Here is a 12083-nt window from a genome sequence, read left to right on the forward strand (position 1 = left end):
ATTATGACCTGAGCCAAAATCAAGACTCGGCTGCTTAACCTACTGAGCCACCCAGGCACCCCAATACATTATAATTTCTTATTTAATTTCTCATTTAGTGCAAGTTCTTTTCCTTATGGAAATTGCGGTCTAGTGGGGTATCACATGCTAGAGTTTATAGGCAAGGAAATGACTTTTGAGTGTGTAGGGACCTGGAAATTATTCAGTGTTCAATGTAATTGGAACATAGAGGGTGAGGGACTAGACTAAGTAACCAGGGGTCAGGTAATAGAACACTCTTGTTAAGGAGCTTTGGCTCCATTTTGAGGGCAGTTGTGTTTTTAAGCAGAGAGTGACATCATCATATTTGTATTTTGGAAAGAAATAAGCATTGTAGAGTAGACATAACTAGAGGCAGGAGGATCTTGCAACAGTGCAGGTGAGAAACAAGTGGCTAACTTCTGGCAATGGTGGTGGAGGGGGAAGGTATTTAAGTGGAGGTTGCTTTTTAGTTGGATGTGGAAAGTCAGAGAGTAAGCTGAAGGGTTTTAGTTAAGTTTCTGGCAGCAGGATAGATTGTACAACTATTTCTCAACTTATAGAAAATGTAAGATGGAATGGGTTTGGGGTGACTTGAATTTGGGCCTTTCATAGTTATGATTATCACCTGGGTGTTGAAGAATGAATAGACTTTCACACGGACAGGGCTTCAAACAAGAAAAGATTAGAGTTCTACTGCCCACTGATGTTTAGGAGGTAGGCAGAGGAAGAGGATGCTGCCAGGAAGTGACACGGGGGTCTAAGAAGAATCTGTTGGAGCTGTTGACAAACAGGACATTGGTGATCTTTGTGAGTAGTTTCCATGGAGTGGTAGTAGCCAGATTTCATTAAGTTGAGTGGTTAATGGGAGTTGATGAAGCAGGGTCAGCTGGTATAGACATTACTTCCAAGAGGTTTGTCTTTGTATCAGCTCCTTAGAACTGCTGTATCCAGAAGTTTTGTGTCAGTTTCTGAGAGCACAACAAACCAGGTGGCTTAAAACAACAGAAGTGTATTCTCACAGTCTCAGATCAAGGTTATCTATGAAGCTATGCTCTATCTCAGATCTTGAGTAGAAATCCTATCTTGCCTCTTCCTTTTTTTTTTTTTAAAGATTTATTTATTCATTCATGAGAGACACACACACATACACACACACACACAGAGAGAGAGAGAGAGGCAGAGACACAGGCAGAGAGAGAAGCAGGCTCCATGCAGGGAGCCCGATGTGGGACTTGATCCCGGGTCTCCAGGATCACGCCCCGGCTGAAGGCAGGCGCTAAACCACTGAGCCACCCAGGGATCCCCTATCTTGCCTCTTCCTAGTTTTTGGCAGTGGCTGTCAATTCTTGGTGTTTCCTTGCTGGTAGACACATCACTCCAATCTCTCTCTGTCCATCATCCCATGGCATTCTCTTTGTGTGTTTCTGTCTTCACATGGCATTTTCTTCTTATAAGGACACCAGTCCTGTTGGATTAGGATCTACTCAACGATATCTTCTCAACTTGGTTACGTCTGCAAAGACCCTACTTCCAAATAAGAGCATGTTCTTAAATATTATAGGTTAGGATATCAACATATCTTTTTAGGGGGCACAGTCTAATCCATAGCAGTCTTTAAAGGGAGGCAGGGAAGAGTGTGCTTAAAGTAAAAATATAGACTAGATAATCCAGGAAATGAACTGAAGACAAATTTCCCTATATAACAATAGCCAGTCTTTTTTTTTATTTTAAATTATTTTTAGAGAGGGAGAGAGGGGTGGGGGGTGAGAGATGGGGCAGAGGGAGAGGGAGAGGGGGAGAGAGAATCCCAAGCAGGCTCCATGCCCAGTGCAAAGCCCAACATGGGGCTTGATCTCACGACCCTGAGATCATGATCTGAGCCTAAATCAACATTCAGGAGCTTTACTGACTGAGACACTCAGGTGCCCCAACAATGGCCTGTCTTGACCAGAAAGGTGGAATTTCAGTTCAGGGTTTATCAGCCAACCCTTCTTTCTGTTTCACATCAGGCCTCACAACCCAGACAACCATCATTGCCGTTCAGTGATTTCACCTCCTCTTGGTCAGATCTAAGGTTTCACTTCTTAGAACACAAAGTGTTAGGTTTGTCCAGAGAAAGTCCACTGCTGGCTTTCCCTGGAATGTGAGAATACTGTGTTCTACCTTTCCCTGATCAAACACATAGCCACTGTGCCTTGAGTATCATAAGTTTTAAATAAGTATGAGAGAACCATAAGAAATCTAGCATTTTTGTTTTCCATGCACATTTTCAAATAGAAATTGTGTTGCATCTTGCTATAACTTGGAAGTGCATGCTTCTGTACAGGGACATCACTGCAAAAGTGAAGGGGTGGTCACTGCAAAAGTGAAGGGGTGATGGTTTATTTTCTGGCCCACCCTCTCTGACTCCCTGGCACTTTCTTCTGGTTCTCCCGCCCTCCCCAGTGTTCCTCACTTTCAGGCTGCTCATGACCTGCAAACAAGGTACATCCGTACAATATTTCTTAGGATGCCAGGAGCTGTTATGGTAACCAGGCACCAAAGACTAATAAGCCAAGCTTTATCTTAGGGAGGGCAATGTGATAAGCCCTAAGGATATCCCACAGTTACTCACTAGGGGTTATCTTAGAGAAGAGGGGATGATGAATGTGCCTGAGGACTTGGGGGCTGGAGAAGGAAGCTCCTTATTCTTTGGGTTAGGGTATTCTCTTAAAAATACACCTGATTTAGAAAATGAACACCTTGGTTAATACTGAACTCCTTGGCTACTAAAGCATCAAGAGGCACCTCATTGTGAGCAAGACTCTTTGGAAATTGTTATGGATTGAATTATGTCCCCTCAAAAAATTCATATGAATCCCTAGTGCCTCAGGATGTGACTGTATTTGGAAATAGGGCCTTTAAAGAGGTAATTATGTGAAAATGGGGCCTTTAGAGTGGACCTTAATCCAGTATGATTGGTATCCTTACAAGAAGAGATTAGAATCCACAGAGAGCCTCCAGGGATATGTGTTCATACAGGAAAGACCACATGAGAACACAGCAAGAAGGTGGCCATCTGCAAGGCAAGGAAAGAGGTCTCAGGAAATCTAACCTGCCGGCACCTTGCTCTTCTAACCTCCAGAACTATGAAAAAATGGATTTATATCATGTCGTCATGTAGTTTGTGGCATTTTGTTATGGCAGTCCTACCAAACTGATATGAGAATGGGTGTTATTAAGTCTCCTGGTGGACAGTCTAGAAGCATGGCCTGCCCCACAGTTTCCCTAGACTGTAACCCATCATATGGTCATAGCATCCTATGGAAAGCTGATAAGGGGCTCTAAGCTGGGTATGATATGGAGAAACATAGAAAGTTGAGCAGATTTAGTTCTTGGTCTCTGCTACCTGGGTTTATGTTACTATTCATCCAGTTAACATATTTGCCACAAGTGATGCTTCACTTTAAAAATAGAATTAGGGGAAGAAGGCTAACTCTGGTTCATGTGCTGATTTCCAAGTGCAATTGAACTCATGAAATGTTCCCTTTTCAGATTCATCCAGGGAAGCAAACCTACAGTTGAGAGGATGATAGTGAATCAGAAACAAGCTGTTTCATGGCACATGAAGCATGGGCATCACTTCACCAACTGATACTCTAATAACTTAAATGCTGTGGTAAGAAGACATGAAAAGTGTACATGCACATGTGTGGAATTTACCTGGAAATGATGGGGCACAGGAAGAGGATGAAACCTAAATCACCTTTTTTAAAAAAATAAATAAATAAAAGAGCTATAAAACTTCTCCTGTCCATCTATGGCAGATAGCTTTACCGAGTAATCTGTCTTTTGATTTTTTTTTCCTCTCATGAGTAATTTTTCTTCATCTCCTGACTGCATGTCCATACTCCTCACTTGCTTGTATATTTAATGTTTGTCCCCTACCCCCAAGCCATCTTCAGCATTTCCAATATATTTCCTTGAAAAACTACATATTGGAATTTATTTTGTATACATTTTAATTTTTTTTATGTGAAGGATATTGTGCTATGAATCTCATTCTGCTAACTTTTATAAAATGTTAGGTCTTCAGGACCTATTCATGTTACTTTATAGAATATGCTTCTGACTGGTGTATATTCTATTGCATTCACATACCATAGCTCATCTTTCCCTCTACTCATACTTAGCAGCCTTGGTGAGTCAGAAGGACAAGAAGTGCCGCAGCTCAGCATTGTCTCAGGAGCACCGTGCAAGGGCAGTGCTGAGCCAACTGTCAGAATTTCCAGAGGCAAGCTGGGAAGGTTACAGCTCATTCTGGGCCAAGACTGGGGCCAGGTCCGTCAGGATTAGGGCTGTTGGTGCTAAGTGAAGACATTCAGGATATTAACCCTAAAAGGCCAGTTTTCTGGTCAAAGGTGGTGTCGCCAGCCTGACTGGTGAGTAACTAGGAAGCCCTCTATTTCAGGGTGTGGCCCCTTTAAGCAGCAGCTGTGCAACTGTTCCAGTAACTGAACTTAGCTCCATTCTCGGATGTCCCAGGCTCATCCAGGGAGCTGTTCCTTCCCTTTCATTCTAGGGTCTTGCCCTTGAAATTTTGTGGAACAGGTGTCCCATACCCTAAATGGCCAGAGAGGCAGTAAACTGAGATGATAGATTCATATGTCATTTACTTATTGCTTAAAAACGCTCTAGTGGTTTGGACTGTCACTGTTTGGCAGATGCCAATGCAGTCAGGCTGTGTGATGTATGTCAATGCACGTGAATGAAATTCAACAAACGTGTATTTTCACCACACAAAATAAACAAACCTATATATTTATATCATATATATATATATATATTATATAACTATACATAGCATATACTGTATAACTATATATAGTATATAAACAACCTTATATATATAGTAATTTTTGTTTTTAAATTTAAATTTTTAAAGAAATCATTGGAGATAAGGCAAAGCAAAAATCACCTTTAACCATTATCTCAAGGCTCAGTCCTCCTGTTCTCTTCCCTCTGCCTCTGCTCCAGGCAATTATTATTCTATGTTGTGTATGATTTCAGTGGCTTAAAAATACATTTATATACTTACATTTATAATACATTTACATTTACAAATATAGAGCCATAAGCAAGATACAATATTGTAGTTATGTTTCTGAAAAGTTTACATAAATGATTTAATAGAGTACATATATCATTTTCACATCATTCTTAGATTTCTGAGCTCTATCTATCATATTGATCATCTAGCCATAGTCACTCTTTTAAATGTCTCCACAATATTTCATCATATGATTAAGATGGGTTTTATTTAATTGTTCCTCTACTGATAAGTATTTAGGTTTATCCTTTTTTTTTCATGGTTACAAACAGTGGAAATGCACATTCTTGTTCACACCTCCTTGTATACATGCACGAGATTTTTTTTAAAAGCTATAATTAGAAGCAGAAGTACAGTAGTCCACTATTAACCATGGTTTTGCTCTCCACAGTCTCAGTCACCCCCGGGGGGTCACTCACGGTCCAGAAGCAGATGATCCTCCTTCTGGCATATGGTCAGAAGGCCAATAGTAGCCTAACACTAGCTCACAATGCCCACATCATTCACTACACTTTGTCTTCTCACACAGGCATTTTATCATCTCACATCATCACAAGAGGGTGAATTACAATACTGTCAAGATATTTTGAGAAAGCAACCACATTCACATAACTTCTGTTACAGTATATTGTTATAATTGGCCTATTTTATTATTATTGCTGTTGTTCTCTTAGCATGACTAATTTATATATATTAAACTTCATCATAAATGTGTAGGTATAGGAAATAACATAGTGTTTATAAGGCTCGGTACTCTGTGTTTCCATGCATTGACTGGGGGTCTTGGAATATATCACCCATGGATGAGGAATGACTACTGTACTGGATTGTGGGACACTGAAGTCTAAACTTAGACTCCGAAATGGTTGAATTAATTTGTACTCCCACCTGTCCTCTACTAGTTTCTAATTCCCCATGTCCTCACCAGCCTTGGCTTTGTCATACTCTTTAGTTTTTAGCTTTAGCTTGATTGAACTTGAGCATATCTTCATGTATTGATAGGCCATTTTGCTTTTTTCTTTCTATAAGTTAATCACCAATTTGTATATTGATCATGTTTTTATATTTTTTATTGATTTGTAGGAATTCTTTAAATCATCTGGGTAGAAAACCTGTGTCAGTTATATACATTAAAATATATTCTGGAGGTATGTAGTTTTTTTTTTATGTAGTTTGTTTTTAAATTCTATTTCACTTTTTAATGTACCAAAGGTTCTTTATTTTCATGAGGTAAGTCAGATTAATTAGTATTTTCCTTTATGATTTGTGCTTTTGAACCTTTTTTTTTTAATTTTTTATTTATTTATGATAGGCACAGAGTGAGAGAGAGAGGCAGAGATACAGGCAGAGGGAGAAGCAGGCTCCATGCACCGGGAGCCCGAGGTGGGATTCGATCCCGGGTCTCCAGGATCGAGCCCTGGGCCAAAAGCAGACGCTAAACTGCTGCGCCACCCAGGGATCCCTGAACCTTTTTGAAGTAATCTTTTCCATACCTTGATATCACACTGATTTAATTAATATTTTCTTTTGAATATTTGAAATTTTACTTTTCATACTTAGACATTTAGCCTATCTGAAATGTGTTATTTTATTTTATTTATTTATTTGAGAGAGGGAGAAAGAGAGAGAGAGAGAGAGAGAGAGAGAGAATATGAGCAGGGAGGGGGGTGGCAGAGAGGGAGACAGAGAGAGAGAGAGAGAGAAAGAGAGAGAGAGAGAGAGAGAGAGAGGCAGAGACACAAGCAGACTCCATGCAGGGAGCCTGACTCGGGACTCGATTCCGGGTCCCCAGGATCACACCCTGGGCTGAAGGCGGTGCTAAATCTCTGAGCCACCTGGGCTGCCCTCTACTTCACTTTAATCCTGAGATGAATCTGTGTGACTATGGGGTTTTCTCAGAGTCTCCTCCACCTTGGGCACAACCTGAGCTTTGACTTACATTCCCCCCATTTCCTCACAGCTAACTTTAGTATTAATTGGCAGATTTCTTCAGGAGGAAAGTGCCTTTTGAATTTTTTGCTTACTTCTCTTGCTTTTTGTTTTTGATTAAAATTTGACTTGATAATAACTATCCTGCCTAATGAGTTTAAAAAGCTTTTCTTCATCCTTTAAAGTCAGCATTTGAAGCTGTTTCAACAGAAAGTTTGGTCACAATAGGATGGCGTACCATTATCTAAAGCCTTGTTTATATATACAAATAAATCACTGGTTTCTACATCTTGTTTATCAGCTTTTCATTCATTTCTTGACAGGATATCTGAGTCTCCTGCTTCTAGCTTGAATATTTCAATGGTGATGTCTGAGTATGGCCCCAATATTCCCTCTCTTTCCAACCTTCATAAATGATTTGATTTGTCTTATAATGATTTTTTTCATTATGGTTAAAGTCTAATAAACTTTGCCAAGAAGTGTCTTGGCATTTATTTTGTGTCAGATCTTTCTTAGTCATGTTCTCATTAAAGAAAGGTCTATTTCACCAATATTTTTGTTTTATTTTTTATTTCTTGTTTAAGGATATGCATACATTAAATATCCGTTGTCCCACATCTATAATTTCTCTTCAGTTCTTTATCTTCTGTGCTCTTTTTCATTTCATTTTGCTTAGTTTTCTGTGGTCTGGGCAGGACATCCCTCTTTCCAGCTGTTTGTTATTGTAATTGCTTCTAATGTGGCTTTCTTTTTTCTTAAGATATTTCTCTTTCATTTCTCTTCTGAGCTCTTTCAGGTCACGTTAAAAATTCTTCTGCAGTTTCATTATCACTTTAAAAAATAATTTTGTATTTCTTTTTTTGACCTCTTGTTTCATAATGGACATATTTAATATCTTTTACAGGAAATGCATTTTCTGTGAGTTTTGTAAGAATTCTTTTGATGTGCAAACAAGAATTTCCTTTGTCTTTTGTTCCTTATACTTTGTCTTTTTTTTTTGGCAAATGGCAGCATTATTTTTTCATAGATTCTATGCTGGCTCATTTTTTACTATTACTAAATTTAAAGGGGCCACTCTAACAGACCAGTTATTTGTTGAAGAGACATGTTAGTGTGGCAAAAAGCACTGAGTATTTGAGCTGGGACATCAGCTTAGGCCTTTCAACTAGGATACTTGGCCACCAGCATCCTTCTCTCAGGTAGCAGGTCAGCAGATAGCCTTGAAGATTCTAGGTCTTTAGTGAGGTGATTTGAGCATTATATTCATCAGCATCTCCTTAGTTAACTAACACTCACCTTTTGTTTCTTCACCCTCACACATGGATGTGTTGTTAGGGAGGTGCTTGAAGAGAAAATAGCTAAGCTAAACATACAATAATGGTCAGAAAGTTCTTTTACTCAAGGATCTGAGGAAATTTGAGCACATGGACTCTAGCACAAAGATGCTTTTTACTGTTGAGGACATACTAGCCTCTATTTCTCATCAAAAACAAATGAGACTTTCCTTGGCCCCTTGGTCAAAAATCTCATTCAATTTTGTCTTAAGAGATATCAAAGTAAACATTGCCTGGGCAAAGTTAACCAGACAAGGAAGACTTTATTCAAGCCTATTGCAATAGGGGAGAGAAAATGAATTCACCTCAGCTGAAACAAAAGATGGGAGAATTTATAAGAGATGGGGTGGGGAAGATGGGGATTGTCATTGGCCCCTTGTGTCTGAAAACTGACTTCACCCAAAGAATAAGTACATTTTCTCTTATCTTCATGACAGGAGGGGGTTTTACACTTAGAGCAAGGCACCCCCTGAAGTTAGGCTCCCACCTTACCATGGAGATCTTTGATGATTACATTTCAGAGATATCCCAGGTCCTTGAGAAAGGCATTCCCTGGATCTTAAAGCTGGCAAGGGGCTTTTAAGGATGTTTATATACATTCCAAAGAGAGTAGAGTAAAAATTTACAATTATGTTTTATAAAGTAAATGTTTTATGTTAGCAAAAAAGTAGGGAATTTAAGGGTCTATAGATAAGACCTCTGTTTAAAATTTAGTCAAAGTGAGGGGAATGTTAAGGCCATCATGGCCTGGGGGCTGCTTTCTGGTCAGGGAACTATTGCTCTTCAGCCAAGATACTCTCCCCAGCCCCTCCCCTCCCCCAGCCCTCTCTACTTTCTCCCCTCCTCTCTCTTCTTTCTGAACCCAGCTGCTGGGACCTATATCACTGTTTGGTCCACTGTCTCCTCCTGGGGCAGAATGTCCATGCCTACCCAGAGCCTCTGGGGCTGGGGAGAGTGGGGGTGTGGGAACTGTGAAGGAACTGGAACTGCCCCTCCAATGCAGGGTGGCAGTGGAGACCTAGGGGGTGTGATTTCTGGAGAAGTGGATCCGGCAGATGAGGGCCTGGGGCTAGGAAGCAATCTGACTCCAGGGGACTCACAGAGACTAAAGTGCTGAACCAGAACACACAGTGCATTTCCTACTTTCCCTGGAGCCTGGCTTCATTTGCATTTCTGTGTAACATCCCAGTGCCTTCTTGCTGCAGGACCTGCTGATTTCTCTGTGGGCTGTCAGAAGGTGGAGGAAAAGATGGGCTGGCAAAAGTCTCTGCAAGGATCAGAAGTGTCCAAAGCCCGCACCATTTACCTCAATGAACCCCTTAAGAACAATTTCTGCAAAAACTCGATCAGGTGAGAAGTGTGTGTAGCTGGGAGGAGAGAAGGAGGAAGAAGATGTGGTCCTCACTTGCAAAAAACACTTGTGGATGTGGATGTTTCAGGCTATAATAATTGTCTCAAACCTTGAGAAACTGAATTCTCAAGTTCACTACCAAGAATAGGCTGTGTTTTCACCTCACCTTCAAGGTTTCTGTCTCTGAGTTGGTTTCTCCTCTCACTGGTTCCTGCTCATAGCAATATTATGCAGCCCTCTGCCATTTGAGAGCTTTGTTTAGTAATACCTACCTATGAGGGAAAGTGCTTTCCAGTGGAACCTCACAGATCTGCTGAGCTCCCACCAATATCCTATATTGGAGAATTGAGCATTAGGCTTTTTTTAAATTGAAGTATAAATAAAACTGTGTTATATTAATTTCAGAATTAAAATGCGATGATTCAACAGTTCTATACATTATTCAGTGCTCATCAAGATAATTGTAACTCTTAATCCCCTTTACCTATTTCACCTGTCCCCCCACTCGTGCCTCTCTGATAGCCACCAGTTCATTCTCTGTATTTGAGTCTGTTTGTCTCTTTTTTTCTTTGTTTCTTAAATCCCTATATGACTACAATCATATAGTATTTGTCTTTCTTTGACTGACTTATATTACTTAGCATTATACCCTCTAGTTCTATCCATGCTTTTGCAAATAGCAAGATTTTATTCTTTTTTATGACTGTGTAATAATCTGTTGTATTTATACACCACATCTTTACCCATTCAACTATGGATGGACACTTGGCTTGCTTCTATATCTGGACTATTATAAATAATGCTGCAGTAAATATAAGGGTGCATATATCTTTGTGTATTTGTGTTTTTGCTTTCTTTGGGTAAATATCCGGTAGTGAATTATTAGATCATATGGTATTTGTATTTTTAATTTTTCAAGGAACCTCCATGCTGTTTTCCATAGTGGCTGCACCAATCTGCATTTCTACCAACTGGGTACCCAGGTTCTTTTTTCTCCACATTTTTATTATTTCTTGTGTTTTATATTTTAGCTATTCTGACAGGTGTAAAGTGGTATTTCATTGTGGCTTTAATTTGCATTTCCCTGATGATGAGTGATGTTGAGCACTTTTCATGTGTCTGTTGGCCATCTGTATGTCTTCTTTGGAAAAGTGTCTATTTAGGTCCTCTGCCTATTTTTAATCAGATTAATTTGGGGGAGGTGTTAAGTTAAATAAGTTCTTTATATATTCTGGATGTTAACTTCTTATTGGATATGTCATTTGCAAATATCTTCTCCCATTCAGTGGGGTGCCTATTTGTTTTGTTTATGGTTTCCCTCACTGTGCAAAAGCTTGTTATTTTGGTGTAGTCCTGATACTTTAATTTTACTTTTGTTTCTCTTGCTAGAGAAGACATTTCTAGAAAGATGTTTCTACATCCGGTGCCAAAGAAATTACTGCTTATGTGTTCTTTTAGGAGTTTTATGATTTCAGGTCTCAGGCTTACATCTTTAATCAATTTTGAGTTTATTTTTGTGTATGGTGTAAGAAAGTGGCTCAGTTCCATTCTTTTGCATTTAGCTGTCCAGTTTACCCAGTACCATTTACTAAAGGAACTGTCTTTTTCCCATGGTGTATTCTTGCCTCCTATGTCATAGATTAAATGACCATTTAAGTGTGAATTTATTCCTGGGCTCTCTGTTATGTTCTTTAATCTGTTTTTGTGCCAGTACCATACTGTTTTGATTACTATAGCTTTATTGTAAATCTTGAAATCTGGGACCGTGACATGTCTAGCTTTGTTCTTCCTTCTCAAGATTGCTTTGGCTATTTGGGATCTTTTGCGGTGGCTTCATACAAATCTAAAAACTATTTGTTCTAGTTCTGTGGAAAATGTTGGTATTGTGATAGGGATTGCACTAAATCTGTAAATTACTTTGGGTAGTAGGGACATTTAAGAAATATTGATTCTTCCAATCCATAAACATGAAATATCATGCCATTTGTTTCAGTTTCTTTCATCAGTGTTTTATAGTGTGCAGAGTAAGCTCTTTCACCTCCTTGGTTAAGTTTATTCCCAGGTATTTAGTTATTTTCAGTAACTGGGATTTTTTTCTTGACTTCTCTTTCTGTAACTCTGTTATTAGTGTGTAGAAATAACAGATTTCTATATGTTAATTGTGTATTCTGCGACTTTACTAAATTCATTTCTCAATTCTAGTAATGGGCTTTAAGAGTGGAGCTTTAAGAGGTTTTTCATATATGGTATGTCATCTGCTAATAGTGACAGCTTTACTTTTTCCTTACCAATTTGTATGCCTTTTCTTTTTCTTTTTTTGTCTGATTGCTGTGACTAAGACTTGCAGTACTATTTTGAA

The 12083-nt window shown here is 39.2% G+C and overlaps 1 protein-coding gene across 5 annotated transcripts in view; it reads left to right on the forward strand.

Annotated features, from left to right (window-relative positions):
• Window positions 1-3555: 3555 nt before the first annotated feature.
• The window catches only part of LOC144295812 (phospholipid-transporting ATPase IB-like), a 177972-nt gene continuing 169444 nt past the window's right edge, over window positions 3556-12083 (forward strand). For 2 of the 5 annotated variants that reach the window (XM_077868330.1, XM_077868334.1), the window contains exons 1-3: window positions 3556-3679; window positions 6194-6258; window positions 9579-9723. In XM_077868330.1, coding sequence (XP_077724456.1) covers window positions 3672-3679; window positions 6194-6258; window positions 9579-9723 — 218 coding nt within the window. In that variant the 5' untranslated portion in view covers window positions 3556-3671. Of the gene's footprint in view, window positions 3680-4249; window positions 4443-6193; window positions 6259-9578; window positions 9724-12083 lie in introns of those variants that run through there. The other 3 variants (XM_077868331.1, XM_077868333.1, XM_077868332.1) reach the window with 3 other exon arrangements.

The sequence above is a fragment of the Canis aureus genome, chromosome 24 (assembly GCF_053574225.1).
Source record: "Canis aureus isolate CA01 chromosome 24, VMU_Caureus_v.1.0, whole genome shotgun sequence".
In the NCBI taxonomy this organism is placed as follows: domain Eukaryota; kingdom Metazoa; phylum Chordata; class Mammalia; order Carnivora; family Canidae; genus Canis; species Canis aureus.